Source organism: Glycine soja, chromosome 10, assembly GCF_004193775.1.
Source record: "Glycine soja cultivar W05 chromosome 10, ASM419377v2, whole genome shotgun sequence".
NCBI classification, from domain to species: Eukaryota; Viridiplantae; Streptophyta; class Magnoliopsida; order Fabales; family Fabaceae; genus Glycine; species Glycine soja.
In genome coordinates, this window is record NC_041011.1 from 6202046 (window position 1) to 6225395 (window position 23350).

The following is a 23350-nucleotide window of genomic DNA, read 5'->3' on the forward strand; positions in this document are numbered from 1 at the left end:
ATGTTTAAAAAAAAGAAATAAAAAACATTTTCATGCTAAAACACGATTTTGCGGTCAAAACCTAAAATGGAGATGGTGTTAAAAAAAAGGCCACAGAAAAAAACTGGATATGAATATCCATTACGACTTGGTCCATCTCCAAGGATCTAATGGCTTCCATTGTTTCCAGACACAGCTCTACAATGTCCAAAATTTTATGTTACTTTTTTTTAGAAACAAACAAACAAAATCACCGCCGTATAATTTTCTTTCGAAACAGCCCCTACTATGGAATCGAACTCAACAACGCCGCAAACCTCCCCTTACCACCGGAAGCACCAGTGGCTCTTCCTCTCCTATGTACAGTTCCGCTCTCAGCAGCGAGTGTGGGAAACACGCACTGGGTTAGAGTCATATTCGTTAGAGAACAAAATCTGGTTTCGGCGAGAGCCACATTTGTCGGCGGTTTTCATGAGCGCAGAGCTCGCCTTGACGGCCAATGCAGCCTTCTCGTGCGGCTGCAAAGGGTGCCTCAAGAGACTCAATGGAAGCGAGAAATAGGTTGCAACACTTGGTCCTCGTCGATGGCCGAAATGACATCGTGGAATTCCATTTCGTCGGAGTTGGATATGAAGCACGCCAGATACTTCTACAAGAGAAATTGAAATTCTTTAATTTTAAGAGAATTTAAAATTATTCATTTTGTTTGATTAAATTTTTTTATTGAAATGATAAATATTTAATTTTTCTTTTCATTCTTATCCAAATAATGACAAATATTTAATGTTTCATATAAAATGAATTACTCTGTTATGTAAACAAGTATATTGATCAAAATATTCTTACTTACATAGAGATCCAAAATTATAAAGATAAAAGATTAAATAAATTTTTAAAATTTATTTCCTCTCCTGGCAAATAAACAAGAAAAGGGTTTCACCTTTTTTTTCTTAATTCATATTCCTCCCCTCATCTCCTCTCAAAGTTAGGGTTAGAGACCAAATCTACTACATTTCATAAACCTTAGAACCAAAATCACAATTTTTTTTATAACATAGGGACGACTAAAACCAATTTTTTTGACCAAATCTTATCTTAAGTTAAGTTACTAGTTACTTTCAATTGACTATCATTTTTAAAATTAGTTAGGATTGCTTAGTTGATAAATAAAGTTATATATAAAATATTATTTTTTTTATCGTGTTAACCAGCTTTTCTTAAGACATTAATTAAAAAATTAAAAAATAAATATAAATATATATTTATTTCTTAATTTCTTAAACAACTCGATGATGGATTTATGGACGACACTGAGCCCAAGAAGTACGTCTGTTGTGAGAACTACTGGCGTTGTCGAATATATCATCCCCTTTTGAGCACTTTTAAGAAGCAACCTTGCCGTTGTGGAAAACCAATGAGCAAAGTAGTGACACAAAAACATTGTATTCTACAAAATGGGTTTGTTAAGGAAAGAGCTACTTTTATAATTTGTGATGATCTCTCTGTGTTGCCTAATGTAATTGGAACAAGTGTTGGTCTGCTTCGGAAGCTTGGAATCAAAGACATGGATGCTATTGAGGAATGCACTGTTGATATGAGCAAGAGGGAGGTACATACTTTCTCAACTAGAATGTCATTTTTGCTGTTTGTATTATTATTAGGTTAAAAACTACTTTTATAAGTCCCTACACATACTTTTATTTTAAAATTTGTTTTAGTCTCTGTCGGTACAAAATTATAGGGATTAAGATACGAATTTTAAAATTTGTTTTAGTCTCTTTCGGTACAAAATTATAGCGATTAGGATACGAAAATGATTTATGATCTCTCTTAGTTTTTTTCTTTATTGATGATGTAATCTGATAGGAAGATAGGAAGAGAGAAAAAAAATGAAATATATTGGGTGGATGTTCAAATATCATCCTTCGTCACAACTAAAATAATATAAATATGGGAACTAGAATGATTTGAAAGGAATATGTATAGGAAATAAAATGAGTAATTTCTAAGTATATAAAATAAGAAATAAAAAGAGAAATGTTTCTTGTACATCTCATGTGATATTCTGTCGTCCCTAGAGAGAAAGAAAACATATTGAAAAATCACATATATAATAAATATTTGATGTAACCAGAAAAAATAGAGACAAAAGAAGGATGTTAACGAGCTGTCAAAAATATTTGGGTTATTATATTTTACTATTATTATTATTATTAATTTCCTGCTGATTAGTTTTTTTTTTCTTTCAAATTTGTATAGGTCATTGATCTTATCAAGTTGTCATTGCTATCAATAACTCCTTTTGGCAGATTTTATCCTTGAGAAGAAAGAACATGATAATTTCATCCCAATAAACCAATCCCAGCTTGAGATAGGAGAGAAATCATGTGATGAAGATAGAAAGATTGTTGTGAAACTACTTGTAAGAACATCAGGTAGCAAGATTATGTTTGCTGAAGCAGAGGAAGATTTTGCAGACTTAGTTTGTTAGTTTTCTCACTTTTCCTCTGGGTGGAGTGTTGCACATGCTTAAAGGATGCTTGTTAGGAGCAGAGGGGAGGGGAAGAAAACTACACTACTTGGTTTCGAGGACCAAGACCTCCTTACAAACTAATTTTCTAAATTCTTCTCTTTTTGCCTTATTCATTGATTCTTAGAGCTTTTATACACAATTTCATGTCTACATTTCCACTACAATAACCGCAACAATAACCGCTATAATAACCACTACAATAACCGCACCCCCACTACAATAACCGCTACTAGAATGATAACTACCCCTATGACAGGTTTCCATGGCAGAGCATCTTCTTCCTAACATTCCCTAGCCCATCAAAAACACCTTGTCCTCAAGGTGTTGGGTGTAGAAAACAGAACCTGGATCCCAAATGAAAATGGATGTAAGAATTAGTGCCTGAAGATGATTGTGGAGACAGAGTCCTTTGGCAGCGACGAGAATGACGAAGATGAGGAGGAGGAAGGGGTGGTTGAGATTTGTGTCCCTGACCGTGGCAGCACACACAACAGAAAGGGAGAAGTGGATGTCAGAGGGAAGGATGCCACGACTAGAGGACTTTGTGTGGGACCGATGACTGGCGACCGGGAGGGATTCGAAGGAGAGTGCTTGGTGCTTGTTAACGGGAAGGTGGGAAGTTGCCATGGGAAGGGGAGGCAACGCGGTTTCTGCTGTTGGTGGAGGCGACGTGGTTTCTGCTGTTGGTGGTGGCTTAGCAGAGGAAGAAGTTGGGTTGATTGTCTTAGGAAGCAGAGGCGGCATGGGTGGTGACTTCGCAGAGGCAGAAGATGGAGAGGGTTGTTTAGGTACCATGGTATTCAATATCCGAATAATGGCATCAAGTTTGGAAGTAATGGAAGTTTGGTCTGCAGCAGTGGAAGTTTGAATTGCAGCGAGTTTGGCCATGGCGGCCTCGAGACGATCCACACAGGCGGTGGAAAGTTCGGTGTCCGCCATTGAAGAGTGGCAGGTCGGACCAATTGTTAGAAGCAGAGGAGAAGGGAAGAAAACTACACTACTTGGTTTCGAGGACCAAGACCTCCTTACAAACTAATTTTCTAAATTCTTCTCTTTCTGCCTTATTCATTGATTCTTAGAACTTTTATACACAATTTCATGTCTACATTTCCACTACAATAACTGCAACAATAATCATTACAATAACCGCTATAATAACCACTACAATAACCGCACCCCCACTATAATAACCGCTACTAGAATGATAACTACCCCTATGACAGGTTTCCATGGCAGAGCATCTTCTTCCTAACAATGCTCTTCATTGAGCTGCATTAATAAATTATATAAGAGAATTTCTGAATTGAGTCCAGACAGATGCTTAAGGTCACAAGAAGCCAAAGAAAAACTTGCTAATCCTCCTTGTGCTCCAAAATCCAACCTCCACAACCAAATATTACCAATTGACGTGGCGTGCTTGCCCGTGTCGTTTTCAAAATTGGAGTTTATTGATCCAATTCCAAAGTCCTCTGTGGTTGATTCATCAAGTCATGGAGGATTTGCCAAAGAACCAGCAATGTACATGGTGACAGATGACTTGGTTGTGACACCAATATCGTCCATTTCTGGTGTTTCATATCTATATAGATCAAAAGTCTCCCTCTTTGACTTGTCATTAGCATTGGTGTGAAGGAGGTAAGATACTTTCTGAGATAGATTTTCTTATGATGAGTCATTTATCACATACTATTCTATTAGTTGCAGTATCATACTTTCTCTGGTTTGACTTATAAACAAAATATATATATATATATATATATATATATATATATATATATATATATATTACCCTCATTAAGAAAATTAGTTAACTTCATACTTTTATTCATAACATTTGTGGGTTTCATTGTGCTGGGACTGGCTATACTAAAAGCTTCCTTGACCTCAACATCTGCTTTGACAAATGGTCTTGCACAATTAACCAAAAGCATTAAGAGGGAGACTTGACCAATTATTTTCATCTTGTTTTAGGTTATAGTAGTATTTTGTTGCTTTTCATGTAAAATATTCTGAATGCCCCTACGGTTTTGTTGTTTCCTTTATCGATACAATAGTTTTATGTGGTTCTATCTAGGTTGGCGTGAGGAGCAATTCAGCCAAGTATTTTTTGCTTTTTTGGTAGGTAACATGGTGTGTACAGACATTTTGAGGTGTTAAAAAATCTTTTTTTTACAAGAATTTTATTAAAGAGACTTAGTATATTATATAAAATATCAATTTTTATATTAATTTTTTAATATTTTAGCTGTAAAATCATTTGTCAGAGTTTTATAATCAAACAATTCTAACACTTCACTTTCAATAGATAAAATAACTAACTTATTCAATCTATCTTGTAACATTGTTGATTTTAGATATGATTTAAACAACTTTAATTTTAAAAAACTTCTTTCAACAGTAACAACTATTACAGAAATTGTCAATAAAATTCTATATACAATGTAAACATTTGGAAAAGAATATAAAATTTTAATATAACTCAATACTTCTATTGGTGTGCTAATTTCTTCTCTTAACACTTCTCTTAGTACTTTTAATTCTGAAAATAAATCAAGACTATGAATATCAGAGTATTCATTAAACCTTAAAAACTTTTCAAGATTAATAAAATACTTTTTCAATTCATCCTCATCTAAAGCTTTAATTTTTTTGGAATCAAATAAAAAATAAAAAATAGTCTTATATTGTAAAAATTGTTCAAATCGTGTCTCAATAGAATTAATTGATTGATCTAATATGTATAAAAAAATACTCAATACGAAAAGATTCTTCATGTGAATGTGTGATCTCATTATTAATACTTTCATCAAAAAATGAGATTTTCAATGAATTTTAGATTTTTCACCAAATTTTAGCTCTATATCCTAAAAAATTGGAGGCCTAAAGCCGTTGCCTCAGTAGCCTAGTGACTTACACGGCCCTGATAGACAAACAAAAATAAAATCATAAAACTAAAAATTTGAATCCCTGTTTGAAGCAGTTATAAGTTATATAGATATTTTTCATAAAAATTAAAAAAAGTTATTGTAGATGAATTTTTTTTATATAAAATAATATTGTGAAAATCTTTTATATTTAGTCACGTAGCTAAATCCTGCCTAGGAGATAAAACATCTAGCCCAAAATCATTAAAATATGAAAGTGTAATTTCTTTGGCATTCAAGTGAAGCGTTAGATTATATACTTTTGACCACATTCAATTAAGTCACAATATTTTAGGGACGATTTTCAGTAATCAACATAATCATTATCCTAAGACCTTTCTATGTGCATTCAAGGCATTTAAGCCAATAATGCTTATGTGATTTTGGATAATTGCTCGGTTGACAACCTAACATTTATGATCCGGACATGATTCGATCGGCATATGACCAAAAGTTGCAGTATTCTTACATACACTATTTAAAAGATCTTTTAACATATTTAATAATTTAAAATTAATGAAAAATATTAAAGAAAAAAGTCGAATTCAGAGCTTGCTCCAAATGCAAGCTGCTCCCGTTGCTCCTCACACATCACACTCAAGAGTTCTGTTCTTCACGCTGCTCTCAAGCTCTTATAATGGGTTCTGTCGGTGCTATTGGATTGGGACCATCTTCCTCTTATAGCCACCATTTGATGGGTGTGAAAGTGAAGAAATTGAACGTGATTTTTGTAAGGAAAAACTTTGACAATAAACGTGATTTTAAGTCAAATGAAACAGCCTAAGTGGTCGGAGATAATTACATGTTTATAGTTTCGATCAATACTTATGCAATATGTATTTAATTTTTTTAACTCATAAATAATGCTAATTAATAACGAAAAATTATACTATATCATATAAAAATGAATAGAAATTATAATAATTTTAGAAATCTAATAATTGCTTGTGAAAGCGACCAAATAATTCCACGTTGTCTAATTCCAACTGGTCTATTAGTTATGTGGTCTACATGACAAGGCTGTCGCCGGCAGAATCCAAGGAGGCAAGGACCACTTCAGCTCTCCCATTGGTGCTTTGTTCTCCAAGAATCCTTTTTGAAGGATGCCATCAACTATTTCTTATTCCATCTCTAATTATAATTTTTTTTAGAAATTTATTTTTCTTTTTATAAGTTTTTTTTTTTAATTTTTAAATATATTAATTACTTTTTAATTGTTGGATTTTGATAGAATTTTTGTTTTTATTTATATGTTGTTTTTAAAGTTCAAAATTATATTAATTATTCTTTTATCAATTATACACCTACTCATCCTTTTATCTTTAATTAATTTACAGATGTATTTATTGTGAAGTGAAAACAGAAAAGAGTAAAATAAAAAACTTCATAATTATTTTACAAAACATTCTTAAAAGACAGATAAAAAACCAAAGTAATACAAATAATTAATAAATTTCATATAATTAATTGAATTAATTGTTTTTGTAATGTACGTATATTAGTTTAAAAAAATCTTATAATTAAAAAAAAATCAACATCTCTGACTATGGAGAAATCAATATTGTTGGGAGATGACAATCTCACCTTAAAAATCTAGATGACCAAAATACTTCTTTACAATCATATGAAAGGAGGGATCTTCGTGGTGTTATCGATCGATATTAGACATTAGGGGTTCTTCAAATTAATGTGGTATAGGAATCGTCATCACATGCCAAGTGGTTTGGCAACACTGAAATGGCTTTTTTGTTTTTAGTTATATATATATATATATATATATATATATATATATATATATATATATATGTGTGTGTGTGTAGTAGATATTTTACAACAATATGAGTAAGTACAAACTTTCATTATTGGAATTTAGCATTCCTTGTGCAATAGCCAATATATACTATATTATATGTAACTATCATACAATAAAAAAATCCCCTTTACTTATAAAAAGCATACTTACAAAAAACACATATATAAAGTTAGTATATACTGTTTTATGGGCATTTATGATATTATTAATTAAAATAATAAATTAATTTAATGAATTTGATTGATCTTGACAAAAATAGTTATTTTTTTCAAACATAAAATTAATTTATTCATCACGTAAATATTTCCTTAAAATTATGTTACTTGACATTTCAATATAAATTTAAATGATTTAAGGTGAGTTCAGATATCTACATAATCATCATAAAATAATTAATACTACCGCTAAAAATATTGAATAATATTATCGATCAATGATATATATATATATAAAGTGAGTATTGTTTTTTTAATATAATTTATTTTATTTTTAAGATTAAGATTCGAATCCGGGAAAACTTGATTAAAAAATACAATCGTTAATACTTATGTTATTGTTAATCAATATTTATTTATTTTAATTAGGACAGGAGATAGTATTATGCAATAAATTAATTATTTTAATTTTAAATTATCAGAAAATACAAAAATAAAACATCCCAGTTCCACTGGTCCCCAAGACCTCACCCCACTAGTCCAGTAGTGGTCCTTATTACTTATCTCTACTGTTTTGTTTTTTGACAGCTATATCTCTCTCTCTACTGTTCTGCAAACAACATAACAAAATGATAACCACACAGCTACACTCGCATGAATTTCTTCTATACCATCAAATGTAACGGTAAAGAAATCGTTAAATAGAGTCTGTCTTTGTCCCTTTTCTGCAAATTAAAGCATACACACACATGGTGGGTAGTAGCAGATGGATTAATTGTTGTGCATGGTGGGGTTCAGAAGCATCTTCAACAATGAGGATCTTCTTGTTCATGGTGCCTCTCTTAGTGCTTGCGGGCTTTGCTTCTATAAAGGGTTCAAGCGTTTACAACGGAAGAGATTCTATTGCAAAACGTTATGCCTTGTCGAGCTCTCTAATAACTCGTTCAAATTTCTCTTCACAAACATTTCTTCCTCCTCCAAATTCCTCTTTACAAACAATTTATCCTTCTTCAAATTCCTCTTTACAAACGCTTCATCAATCTGTAAGTGCTCACTTTTCGGACTCTTTATGCTTTTGGTGAACGAATGGTGATTTTCTTTTAATTCTAATTTCGAACACATGTACTCACATGCTTTGTAATTTCCTGATTCTCCTCTGATTTCTCTCATGCATTTTCTTTTTCTTTTTTTGGGTAAACATTCATGCATTTTTTACATAAACATTTTGCTGCTATACTATATATATATATATATATATATATATATATATATAGTTTGGTAAAAGTATTGTCTTTAATTAATTTTCAATAAGTTTAGATAAATAAATAAAAAAAAATTTCAACAAAAGCCCATTGGATTTTTGGTATTGTTGTTTTGCTTTCTTCTTTGGGTTTGTCATGTGAATTGCTAAGGTATTAGGTCACTGGTACTAGTGTTACCATTTGACTTGATGCGATTTATATTAAAAAAATAATTTGATAACACATAACCTTATATATATACTAATAAAATTTAACATATTTAAAAATATAATTATGAATTTATTTAAAATTTTAAATATATAACATTTTTTTCAAAATTTAATATAAACAACATTAAATTAGAATTTAAAATATATATCATTATTGTATAATAAAGACATAATCTATTACACACAAATTAGTCTCGAATAAACATGTTAAATCTAAGATTCAATTAGATAAAAAAATTAACATATACATAATTAAAAATTAAATCAAAATTATAAATCTTTTTATAATTATGAGAATTAAGGAAGACCAAAATTACAAATCATGAATTCAAATGGGATTAAAATTATAATTCAGAAAAAAAATCTATCAAGTTGGCAATTAAATTGAAATCCTAGCATATTTGATGGTTTAACTAAAGTTGATGACTTGTGTTCTTTTAACAGAATGAAACTGAAGTTAATGTCTCCATACCCAAGTCCAATTCAGCTCCTGCAAATGAATCTGATGAATCTCACCCAAGAGAGAAGCAGAAAAGAAAACCCAGTTTCTTAGATAGAACTGAAGTTGTTCTAGCACAAGCTCGAGCTACAATCAGAGAAGCCAAAAATTGGAATCTTACACAAGATTCAGATTATGTTCCAATAGGTCCGATGTATTGGAATGCTAAGGAATTTCACAGGTACATAATGCACTACTTTTTCTCTCTGAACTGTTTAATTATTATCCTTTTAACTTTTCTTCTTTCAAATTCCCCCTTGTTCTTCATAATGACGAATTACAAATATGCATTATAATGTTATACATGTCTCCCAATCCATACGTCAAATTGGCACAACCAATTCCTTCAATACCACAAGCATGGAAAATATCAAGGGTCCTAGACCATTAGGTAATCATGATTTCGACCAATCTTAATTTGTAACCGAATTTTATTAACTTTTTCTCATACATAAAAAAATTTGGCCATGTATCCTGAATAAATTGTTCAAAATCATGCACATGTAGTGGTCTACCACCATCTAATAATTTCTCCATAAGTATAGCAAGTGAACAATGTTACATGCAATTTTGAGTTATATACATTTTAATTTCATTACAAATCACTTATCAATCACCATCTCTTCAAAAAATTGATACAATAGGAGCTACTTAGAAATGGAGAAACAATTCAAAGTATTTGTCTATGAAGAGGGGGAGCTTCCAGTTTTCCATGATGGACCATGCAGCAGCATATACTCCACAGAGGGGAGCTTCATCCATGCTATTGAAATGAATGAGCATTTTCGAACAAGAGATCCCAAGAAAGCAAATGTGTTTTTCCTTCCTTTTAGCATAGCATGGATGGTTCGATATGTGTACATAAGGAATTCATACGATTTTGGCCCCATAAAAAGAACTGTCAGGGACTATGTCAATGTCATTGCTACAAGATACCCCTATTGGAATCGAAGCCTCGGAGCTGATCACTTCATGCTCTCTTGCCATGATTGGGTGAACATCTTACTACCACTAAGTTCATAATCCCTACATTATTCATTTAAAAGGCATTATTAATAGGCTGCATTATCCATATATATAGTCTTTATATGGTTAATCAATAAAAATTTATTTTAGGTATGATTTTTAAAATGATTGTTATACAAATTTAAAAACTTATCATACATGCTTGCTAGTTTGTGATTAAATGATAGTATAAGAAACCTTTATGTTGTGCATATAATATCTACTAATTTGATGTATGAAAATGTTGTTCTATTGTCTCATTTGTGTATAGGGGCCAGAGACTTCAAAATCCATACCTTACTTGCGTAAGAACTCTATTCGTGTACTTTGCAATGCCAACACCTCTGAAGGATTCGACCCTATAAAGGATGCTTCATTTCCTGAAATTAATCTCCAACCTGGTTTAAAAGATAGCTTCATTGGTGGACCGCCTGCATCTAAACGTTCAATTTTGGCCTTCTTTGCTGGGGGGAATCATGGCCCCATTAGGCCAATTCTTCTTGAGCATTGGGAAAACAAGGATGAAGATATTCAAGTTCACAAGTACCTCCCAAAGGGTGTTTCTTACTATGGCATGCTGAGGAATAGCAAGTTTTGCCTTTGTCCTAGTGGGTATGAGGTGGCTAGCCCTAGAGTGGTGGAGGCAATTTACACAGGGTGTGTTCCTGTGCTCATTTCGGAGCACTATGTTCCTCCTTTTAGTGACGTTTTGAATTGGAAGATGTTTTCAGTTAATGTTTCAGTGAAAGAAATTCCCAACTTGAAGGACATTTTGACGAGTATTTCTCCAAGGCAGTATATAAGAATGCAAAAAAGAGTGGGACAAATTCGGAGACACTTTGAGGTACATTCTCCACCCAAGCGATACGATGTGTTTCATATGATACTTCATTCTGTGTGGCTTAGGAGACTCAACTTCAGAGTCCATGATGATATCAATGATTTTTTAAGTGGCAATAATTGATAAATTACTTCATACGGATTCTCTTTGGCAATATTGTAAAATCCATAGGCAAGAAAAATACAACTATTTAAATTTAGGTGTGATCTTTTTACATTTATCCTACATTTTTTTATCACATCATATGCATATTATTTCTTTTTTCGTTTCATTTTTTCTTTCTATAGTCAGAAGGTGAATATGAAAATAAAATTCTTGTACATAGTGAAATTAAGGAAATACATATAAATATACCTAAATATATACGTGAATAGTGAAAACATAGATGAGTTTTGAGTTTGAATTTATTTTCACATACCTCGTCTCTTTACATGAAATTTCAACCAAATCTTATCATACAAATATACATGAATTTATTCTCAGTTACCTTGCCTTGTTGATTTAAAAGGATAGGTCTTTTTTTCACTTTTTCCCCCTATAAATACATGTCCTGAACATACAATATTGACTTTCAGTTTACATGCTTGTGAAGTTTGAGAAAAAAAAAGAGGAGGGAAATATAATTAATATCCTACAATCTGAAAGATCTAAGACATTCAAATGGCTTCAAATTGATCAGGAAGCAATCGCATCAAGAGATAGTATCATTGACCATTTCGAATCATGTTGATGTCCTAATTCATTCAATTTTGATATGCAAAAAATCCAACACAAACAAATTATCTCAGTTCTCATACATGTAGTAAGATTCATGTGAACTTTTAAAACATACCTTTTAGGTGAGTATTAACAAAATTCATTTTAAAATAAATTTCGAAGTAAATTGATTTATGTTTGAATATAGTCATTCTAAAAATAAGTTTACAATAAAACTCAATGTAATTATTATTTATTTAACTCAAAGTTAATTCAACTTAGTTAAATTTATCATAATTCGTATTTACTCATAATTATGTTACTGATATTTCAATATAAATTTAAAGGATCTAACATGAATTTAAATATATACATAATCATTTTATTCATTAAACGTTTAATGTTATGTAATAAATTGATTATTTTAAATTTTAAATCATTAGAAAATAATTTTATATATTTACTTATAGTTTCTTATCTTTCTTTACTATTTTGTCAACAACATAACAAAAAGAACCAAAACCAAGCAGCTAAATTTATGAATGAAAAGTGTTAATGATCAATTTTTAGTCGTTATTATGGGACTAAACAATGTGGAAAAAGAAGGCAGTTATGTTAAGTATAAAAAAATTGCCGTTTGTGTCGATGATTATTCCTGCTGACGGTCATCGCCTGGGGTAGGCTTAATATGTTTGGATTTCGATTTGGTCCAACATCAAGGCCCAACACCAAATAGCCCTCATCAGAAGGGAAATTTGAAATTGGAACAATTACTAGGTGATTTCACAGCATGATAGGAATCTATCAATGTCTAATGAATTCAAAGATTTTATTTGTAATGGATGAAAGATCCATTGAGAAGAGTAAGCGCTAAAAGAAAAAAAAAAGATTTTTCAAAGCTTAGCTGTAGAGATGTTCACATTTTTAAAATTGGATAAATTCCGTTCAAAAAAGGATTGGATAAATTCAACCCATAGTTTAAAAATCTGGTTCGACTCCGTCGGTTGGGTCGGTCCAACCGGGATTCAGTGGCATAATTGAGTCGGTTTGGTCATTGGATTGGTCATGCATCTGGCCCGAGATGACCCGGCTGGTTTGGGGTAAATCGACAATCCGGGCTGGTTTTTAAACCCGTTTCGCGTAAAAAATGAAACTCTAAAAAATAAAAAACTCGGGACTTGTGTAATTGTATCATTAAATTATTATTTGTGAACTTGTGTTATCAACTTTAATACTTCAATTATTATTTTGAATTTTGGAGTATGAATGAATTTTTCTTAATCAAATAATGTTAGTTATATACTTATAATATATATATATATATATATATATATATATATATATATATATATATATATATATAATTTTAAATTTTTTAATATGCACGGGATAAAATCGATTGGACCACTGACTGAGTGTCTCAACCGAGTTAATGACTGAACCGAGTTTCATAACTTTCATTCAACCAACTAAAAGATAATTTAGAGAGCACAACCAGCCTAACACTCTTTATACTTAAGATGTATTTGTAGATTTTTAAGGTTATTTGAATGGAATAAATTTTGGGATAAAGAATCACTTAAGACCCATTTTTCTAATTTTTCATGAATTATTGTATTTAATTTTGATGTAATAAGTTCAAGTGACTTTTGATATGTTTTAAGTCAGTTTTCATGATTTTAAAGCTTCCTAAAGCAATTAAATGGGTTAGTGAAATTTTTTTTCTAGCAAAAATTTCTTAGTAGAATGTTTAAAGGAAAACCTAACCTGTGTACATCAAAAGCAAGTTGAATTGAAATGAAATCAGATTTTTTTTTCTTTTGTGAAAATTTCTTTTAGTTATTGGATAAATAATTAAATATATATAATCTTATAAAGATAATTTATAATAATGAAATTTATCACTCATCTTTTAATTTATTTTGTGATTGTGACGTTGTATCTTTTTTTTAAAAGAAAACTAAAAACCACTTTCATAAGTATAAATTCTTCAAGACAATCCTATTCTTTTTTGTGTTCGTATCATGATGATCAAACACATATAGCAATGGATTTGAACAAAACAAAAATATTCAAAATTCAGAGAGAGTTCAACATAGATAATCTAACACAAAACATGTTGTTGGGTGGTCGGCATGGACATGTGAGAGGGTTCGTTGCGGTGGCAACGACAATGAGTGGATAACCTGTGGCAAACTCAAAAACCTGCAAGGCAATGGCGATTTAGAGAAGATGAAGATGAATAGAGTGAAGATGGAGAGAGAGATTTGTGCCTCTCAATGACAACACAGTGATGGTGAGGTCGGGGTTTCGCGTTGGCAATGTGAGGGACAGAGAGTCACAATCAGGGCTCGTGAGTGTTGATGTCGATAGGTTTCCTTGCAAACACTACTTAAAAAAAAACCCATTTTACGACACGCATTTCACATCGGTCATAATAAATCCATCGTAGTACGATAACCGGTGGCATTTTCATAAATATGTTACATTTTAAGTGCCATGTGCACGACGCATGACTGATACAAAGACATTGATTGAGAAGACCGTCTTAATAGGTTACGGAGCAGGTAATCTAAGATGGTGTATTTGTAAACACCGTCTTAGAAATTTTAAATATCAATGACGTTTTTATACACCCACCGTTGTTAACATTGAGGTTTATATACCATTTTTGGGCGCTAAGTGATGAACACTCCTACCTCGCTCGAGCTCCCTCACCGTTTGTCTGAAATTTCTACTGTGACCTCTCCGTGACCTTTACCGTTTGCCTGCATCTCCATCGCACCACCGTGACCTCGGCCGAAGGAAGGTAGCATACATTGTCGCGCGTCCTTGGTCTCTGCGTCGCGTCTTGTCGCGCCACCGCAAGCTACGGTGTTTCCCTTTTCAGAGTTGTCGTGCCCTACAACTGCTCTTCAAGGTAAGCTTGTCGGTGTTTGAAATTTCTTCTTTGGTGTTGAAGAAGTAATTATTAAAGGTTTAGTGAAGTTGGAATGTTCTAACTAGCTTGTTGTGCAATTTATGCCATGCCCTAACAAAGTAATGTTTGAATGTATGCGTTTAGGAACCCATTAAGATAATGCTTTCGTGTTTATGCTCCCTAGTGTTCTTTGGTGTTGAAGAAATTAGTATTAAGGGTTTATTGAAGTTGAAATGTTCTAACTTGTTGTGGAATTATTGACTTTCCCTAAGAATCAATTTGACTTGCGCTTAGCTTGTTGGAAACTTCAATCAGTAGATAGATTCAAATCTCTTGTTTGAAGTATTTCTTCAGCCTGTTGCATGTGTTACTTGGAGTAGAAAAAGTACGACAATTGACATGAACTTTGAATAAGAGTTAGCTTCCTAAGAGAACCTTGTGAGTATGTGCTGACCTTTTATCCTTGTAAATGCATCTAAAGTATGCTTGGTAATTGTACATGCCTACAAATTAGAGTTATAATGTAACTGTTAATGAATTTATACTACTACTTATTTCTTAACATGAAATACCACTTCCCTGAGCCTGTAACAAAGAGTATACCTAGGTTTTTGGTCGTTGATTTTAACTATGGCTGATGGTGGAAGACGACCTGTGTTGATTGCATGCACTGCTGAGAAGAGAGGAAACATGTGTAGTCACCTGCGATGAGTTAGAACCTCATGAACCTCTTGTGCAGTTAAGACACCCTTAATGGAAGAAAAATGGATACACAGGGACACATGAATAAGTAACACTAATGAATGTCTAATGCATGAATCATTATGGTATGATGCTCTTTGTTTTAATTTGTTGTAGGAAGAGCCTTCAACGAATATAGAAATTTACTCTTAGTTTGATAGTTTAATTTTTGAAGCTGAATTTTGTTATAAAACTATACTTTTCTACTTTTCATTTTTATCAAAATCGTTTACATATTTATACTCATTGAAAATGTGCGTCTAGTATCAAGTAGTTTGGTATTGTAAGTTTCATCTATGTACCTGCAATTTCTGGCCTTGAGGCATCTCTTCTTCAAGCTCATCAAAAGTCCTGCATAAAAAGAAGCACTTAAATGGGATATAAGTTTATTAACTATATTTTCCTTTACTCATCAAAGCATTGTGGACCAAAAGAGAAAAAACAGACCTCTTCCCTCCATTTCTGGCATAAGCATCGATAACTTTCCTATTTCTCCCACCCACTGCCACAAATAATATGGTTTTAAATGAAACCAGGATATATCCAACTGTTGTTTCACTAAATTTCTCCAATTGATGAGTGCAAATCTATGATCAAACAGTTTGATTTGAATGGGGATGGTGTCCTAAGCTTTGAAGAATTCAGAATTATTATGTAGTGAGACATTTATATATAAATGTTGATTCTGTATAGTGTGTATTTGAAATTTGATTGATTTGTTTGCACATACTATGCATAACACTATAACTCCTATGATAGTACTATTTTAGCTGCTTCTTGATAGTGATGAAAATAACTATCGGATTTTGCCCCAACTGTGATATTTCAATAATTATTCAAGTGTTCCTAATGAGAGTTGTGCCCTAACTATGCCCCAACTGATTTCTTCACTTCCAACATAGAACAAAACATCACTTTCCTTGTCTGACAAACACACACTATGAAGGCAGGTTTCCTGATTTGGCTGTTTCTGACACTGGCAGTCATCATTAACTAAACAAGGACTAAACCCATGTTCCAAATTCTTCTTTGGACACTTAACAAAATAACCAGCACAATCCATTGAACACACACCAACTAACTCATCATCCCTCCTCTCAAACCTCAACCACACAGACATCACTAGGGGCAAGGTTTGCTACTAATGAGGTTGAGTTGTTGTTGGTAGTTCTGGATTTGGTTTTTGACCATGATGGTAACATGATTTTGTTTCTGTTAAGGTAGTTGTGAGGTTTGGTGGTAGCAGCCACTGAGGCTTTGCTGCTATTGCCATGATTTGTTTCTGATGAAGAAGAACTGAGAGCATGAACCTCGGTGCTCTTGAAACGTTCAGTTAGCTTGAAACCACGCATCTGTGATCACTTATGCGTACTTTGATTTCAACCCCTTCTGCATAAGTGCTGAACTTTGAATATACATAAACATGGGGTGTGAACCTTTGAGTGAAGGAACTTCATTTTGTTATTTTGTAGTTTCTGCAACATATATATATAGTCTCAAATTAAACATGTTAGGTGTATGTAGTAACTCTGAGCACAGTCAAATTATTAGATAATATACAATGATGATAGTCTCAAGTAAATTAAAAAAGTTTAATACGTGTTGATGTATGCATCATAGAGGACTGCGGTAAAGGATTAAAGGGGAAAAGAAAGTTAATAGATATAACTTTTTGCTTCATTCATTCATTCATATTTAATTTGTTATTTACATATTTATATTAATTTTTTATCGTAACTGAATGCAATTCTGTTATGACAGAATTTGTTTGCTGCCTAGTGGAATTAAGAAGTTTATGGAATTGCTTGTAACTGTGCGTTGGTAATGGCTCCCGGTTGCTGATACATTATCTCGGCTTTGGCATTTCAGATATCCTCTCGAAGGTAATTGGCGTTCGTTGTATTTCTTGTTGGCATGTTATAGTTATTGTTAACTTCTTTTATAGGGCCTGTGATGTTGTCCTGCTTCTCTGATTTGTTGTTGCTATCAATTTAACCTAATTAATAATTTGTCGTATGAGTATGTTGGTAGCTAGAATATTCTCCATTACCTGAGTTAAAGACGTTTTCTGAGTGTAGAGTATGATTAAGGTCAACACAGGGGCCCTGGTCCTGCTGTCGCTTTGGGGCTTGATGGAGAGCATAGACAGCACGGGACATAATTGAACAATTAATTAGGTGCATCACAGATAACATTTAAGAAGTTTATGGAATTGCTTGTAACTGTGCGTTGGTAATGGCTCCCGACTGCTGATACATTATCCCGGCTTTGGCATTTCAGATATCCTCTCGAAGGTAATTGGCGTTCGTTGTATTTCTTGTTGGCATGTTATAGTTATTGTTAACTTCTTTTATAGGGCCTGTGATGTTGTCCTGCTTCTCTGATTTGTTGTTGCTATCAATGTAACCTAATTAATAATTTGTCGTATGAGTATGTTGGTAGCTAGAATATTCTCCATTACCTGAGTTAAAGACGTTTTCTGAGTGTAGAGTATGATTAAGGTCAACACAGGGGCCCTGGTCCTGCAGTCGCTTTGGGGCTTGATGGAGAGCATAGACAGCACGGGACATAATTGAACAATTAATTAGGTGCATCACAGATAACATTTAGGTACAGGTTGTGATCAACACCTCCTCTTTGGCTTGCTTTGTTAGTTAACCTCCTTGACTCATTCAATCAATGCATAGATGTAAGCGGTAGTTTGGCTTGTAGCTATTTGTTTCACCCACAAAGTTGGACCCTACACAGGGTTCATTGGATTTGTCAAATGTGTCAAACAGAAAGTAGAAACATGACGTAGGATTAATCAACAACTGAAAATGGTGTTTTTTTCTCTTTTTGTTGTAATCTTTAATGGATTAGCACCCAGTCCCTACACAATGTATGGGTATTTCGTATAAGGTAGCAGCAGTAAAGAGGCATAGAAGCTAAAAGTGGAAAATTAAACACTAGGATTGATAAGAGTAGGGGTCTACTGCAACAATAACCATAAAATTTAGATCTTCTAGTGCCTTATAGATAATGACAAAACAACTTGTGATTAATTTCCTGCAGCAAATGTATTATAGCTATCGCTGACCTCAACTTGTCTCCAGCCACATTCTTTAACCAATCCTTTACCATCTATCAGATTTCTTAACATGTGCCTCCTTCCACCTGCCCAAAGAGGTAGATAACTTAGCTGTCATTAATACATAACTTCCAGTGTTGTTGTTGTTGTTGTTGTCGTTGTTGTTGTTGTTGTCGTTGTTGTTGTTGTCGTTGTTGTTGTTGTTGTTGTTGTTGTTGTTGTCGTTGTTATTGTTGTCGTCGTCGTTGTTGTTGTTGTTGTTGTTGTTGTTGTTTATGAATAGCATATTTAAAGTGAAAATATATTAAAAAGTAATTAACAATGTATGGCCTATAGTATAATTTTTTTTTCATTTTTTACCCGAGTTAAATAAATTTGATGTATGATAATAATAATAATAATAATAATAATAATAATAATATTTACACATAGAAAGATATCTAGGATACAAAAACGCATCCTATCACATGTAAAAAAGAACAGAAAGATCAAATCCCACAATCCGATAACAGCAACTAACTGCTAGAAAACACATAACCGTATCACTATCAAAAGACCCCATCACGCTTTTAAAAGACTCCCACCATATATAGTTAAGAATCCTATACATCAAAGCTTTTAACCACACCCCTTCTAAACAATATTGTATATTCGGACCACTGAGATACCATCTTCATATCATTAATTTTGAAGCTTTCTCCAAGTAAAATGAATACTCCTACACACTTTTTCATGATTGGAAGTATGCTAAAAGAGCCCAATGCTAAATTTATCTCGCAATACCTTTGAAATACACAAAATTGAATCTAATAAAAAGTTGGCTTTGCCAAAATTCTCTGACTGCTTTATAGTTCAGTAACCCAATTCCCACAGACACAAACTCCCTCAATAATCCTCCATGCCCACCAACCATTTGATACTATGCGTGAACAGAAAAAATATCACCATTCAAACCGTTATCTCATCCAGACATCCCTATGCAAGCTTTGGGATTAAGAATCTGACCTGATAAAGGATGTTGCAAACCTCTGCTTTCTAGTGTTCCATTGCCAAGAAAACACATGTACATCTTCCAACATTGTGACATCAGTGTTCTGCGTTTTTTTTGCCAGCAAAAATGAATACTATAAAAAGCACAAAAGAAAGAAGGTAGTAAGAAAAAGAACTCAATTTTGATACATAAAGCAGTAACTATGACTAAAAAATTCCAAAGAGCTTAAAAGGAGGAAAAAGAAAGAGCAAATTGTCATGGTTACACGTTCATCTACCGGCACATCCCTGATATCCATTTTAGAGAAAGGCAAACCCTTGAACTCCGAGACCAAACAAGATGATGTAAAATATATTTAAGATGGAATACTTTGGAAATCAAGTCAAGTTGAAGCAGCAACTATTAACTATTATCAACCAGAACATAGAGCTCAAGTATACTTGTAAATAACTAAAAGGAGAACAGAGATGGCCATTTACAGGAGGAAGTGAGAGAGTGACACACATGATACACACAAAGAAACTATTAACAAAAGATACATCGATCTCACAAGACATTAAAGCATAAAATTATAATGACAGCAACGGCAAAATGCCAGATATGTAATTTAAATAATCAACAACTACTAATCTTGCAAAATAATCTTACATCTTGGATCATACTAAAAACATCCTTGATAGCCAGGGGTATGATACCAGGAGAATTTTGGTCTCCCTGCACATTATTGAAAACAAAATTAGATTTTAGAGACATAACTGGAAACATCATGCCTATACAGAAAGTATAAATTAGATAATGCAGTAAAAAGGCATAAAGTATTTTAAGACAAAACCAAGCAACATGACAAAGTAAAATGTGGTAAGACTGTAAACAGAACTATAAGTTAATCAAGCATTAGCAAGCAAAAGCATGCTACAACGACACCATAAAGAAGGCCTCAAACTGGGAGAGGAGCATGAGCTACCCTCTGGGCTCATCTGCATGGCCATGTCCCTCCTTGAAAGAGCAGGAGATACATTGGTGCCTGCATCTTTGAAACCATCAAGCTTTCCCCTATAAGTTGGAACCAACATAAAATATGACACATCATAAGCACAAAAGTATACTTTTAAAATTACATAAGAAAATCATCTCATCATTATGGATACAATTGTCAACCATTAACGCACATCATTAGTGTTATCAACAAAAATTGGCCTGCTCAGCAAACCCGATCACAATTCTCATATTACAATTTAAGTTCATGATTTAAGTGATGCTTCTTGAATTGAAGTAGCAACAGGAGAATTTAAGTGAAAAGAAAAAAAAACTTGGGATTGAAGAATGAGAGAAAAAATCGAAAGGCTTCTGATTGATTAAATACCTTTCTCCATAAGTCAATACCTGCCTTCCTATATCCTCTGATGCAATCATCTACAAAAGCAATGAGTTTTGAAACACATGACGAACTATATGAAATCAAACCAACCCAATTCCCCTTTCTAGATGTGACAAAGCGTGTAGAGAAATCCAAAATAGATCATAATATAGAAGGAAGCAAAGATACAAGAAAGACAAATTATTTTGAATTCAGGTGCGGAGGCAAGGGTAAATGAAAGAAATCCCATATCATGCAAACTGCCAGTGCGAGTTAGAGAGAGCATACTCTAGACTCTAAATTCATTAGAACTGCAAACTTCGTCGATACCTTGGCACAGTCAAGCTGTACCTATGTAACTGCCATTGCAGGAAGCCCATATTTAATTTGGCACATATCAGGATTCACAGCAAGAGACAAAAAGCAACGTAGATTTAATCCATGGGGAAGGTGACCTTGAGTTCTTGAAATACAATCACGACCAGATAAAATAGCTTCACAGCAAGGAAAATCCATAAAAAGAGTCAAAAAAATAAAAACATTGGCTTCATTAACCCACCATCTAAAACTCCGAGTGACCACTTTCCAGCAAACAACAACACAATTGATTCCCGACTACACATTCCTTAAAATGATCACAGGAAACTAATATATTTCATTTTTCTCATTGTCATTCACTTCACCACCCTTCTTCCTAGCCTTCATTCTCGACAACATCATCTTTTACCCAAAATTTTTTTTAAAAAAAAGTTAACTCAAATGAAATAGAATGTTATCGAGAATTTTTTATTGAAAAAAAAATCAAACACATAAAATTAATAAACTATATAACAAAATTTCATAATTAAAAATAAAAGGATTGATAGATTGAGTACCTGGTAATGTTGGAAATGAAATTTAGGTCTGCGAATTTAATCCATGGACACCCACCTTTCACTTCACCACCATTCTTCCCAGCCTCCATTCTCGACAACATCATCTTTTACCCAAAAAAAAAGTGAACTCAAATGAAACAGAACAATATCGAGAATTTTTTATTGAAATAAAAAATCAAACACATAAAATTAATAAATTATATAGCAAAATTTGATAATTAAAAATATTAGACACACAATAAACTCACCTGTTTAAAATTATTGAATTTGCTCAATTTTAAGAAAAAACATCTTTTAAGTTTCCAAAATCCAATCTCTTGTAAGCCTCATGATCATTTAATTAATAAACACCTAGAAGTCCAAGTTCAATCTCAAATATCTGCTCCAGGATAATCCCCGAATCCCAATCCAACCAACAAAAATAAGCAAATGGATTGATGGCTATTAAATCATCCAGCCTAAAATATACAATTTCCAAAAAGAGAATGAAAAGAAAAAGGAAAAAACTTACCAGACTTCATATCCACCCTATCAACCTTCCCATATTGGCTAAAAAGTCGCTCGAGCTCTGACTGTTGGGCATCATATTCAAAATTTCCACAGAAAATAGGCCTCATTTTCCCTGAACACAAGTTAAGAAACACTCAACACTCAAATTCACCCTGTGCAAAATGGATAAGCATAACTGCGCAGAAAAAGATTCATGCCTCCTCTCTTGTAAACCCCTCTTAAGAAGCACCCTGAATTTCTCCCACCAGCTAGAGGTCCATTGGTTATCAGAGCCTATCAGGCATAAATAATAGTGTCATTTAATTAGCCATGGTGTTGTGCATATATAACTAACACTGTTTAACATACATTATTCAATACTTACGTCTAGGTGTTCCTGATGTAAAAGCTGACGGATGACTGCTATTTTGGTGAATGTCTTCTTTAAGAGCAGGATATAAGTTCTTCTTAAACGATGAAATTAGGGACTCATGGTGGTCTATTTGATCATCATGTTTGACATAAGCAACTACGCCTGCCAAACCACAACATCTAAAGTATTAGAAGGCTCTCCAGTATGTTTCTCAACAAATTGAATGCAAATTAATCCACTAATAGTTATATTTATTCCAATATTTGATTGCTTTTGAATAAAAGGAAAAAAAGAAAAAGAAAAAGCAGGTGCCATCTTATTTAGGCAATCAAGATCGTAAAAATGGAATTCTACCTACTACTAAAAGTGTTAGATGGGTACAAAATTCTACCTGTTCATAATCATAACAAAAACAATAACATGTTAATAATATAAAGTTATATTTAAACTTAAAGCATGCATATTGTTCTGGATTGACACATTGGGCTTAATCTGAAACAGCATATTAGGCAGTTGTGTCCTGCACCTCCAAAAATTGCTTCTTACACCTAATTCAAAATGCAAAATTGCACTCCAAATTTTAGGGATGTTAAAAGTTACATTCCGAAAAGGCTAATA

The 23350-nt window shown here is 32.9% G+C and overlaps 1 protein-coding gene across 1 annotated transcript; it reads left to right on the top strand.

Annotated features, from left to right (window-relative positions):
- The first annotated feature begins 8008 nt into the window (after positions 1–8008).
- Positions 8009–11491, top strand: LOC114372413 (probable glycosyltransferase At5g03795). The gene is made up of 4 exons (XM_028329949.1): positions 8009–8447; positions 9320–9555; positions 10019–10367; positions 10651–11491. Exons 1-4 carry the CDS (start codon positions 8154–8156, stop codon positions 11341–11343), a joined length of 1572 nt encoding a protein of 523 aa, XP_028185750.1. The 5' UTR covers positions 8009–8153; the 3' UTR covers positions 11344–11491.
- Positions 11492–23350: the final 11859 nt, after the last annotated feature.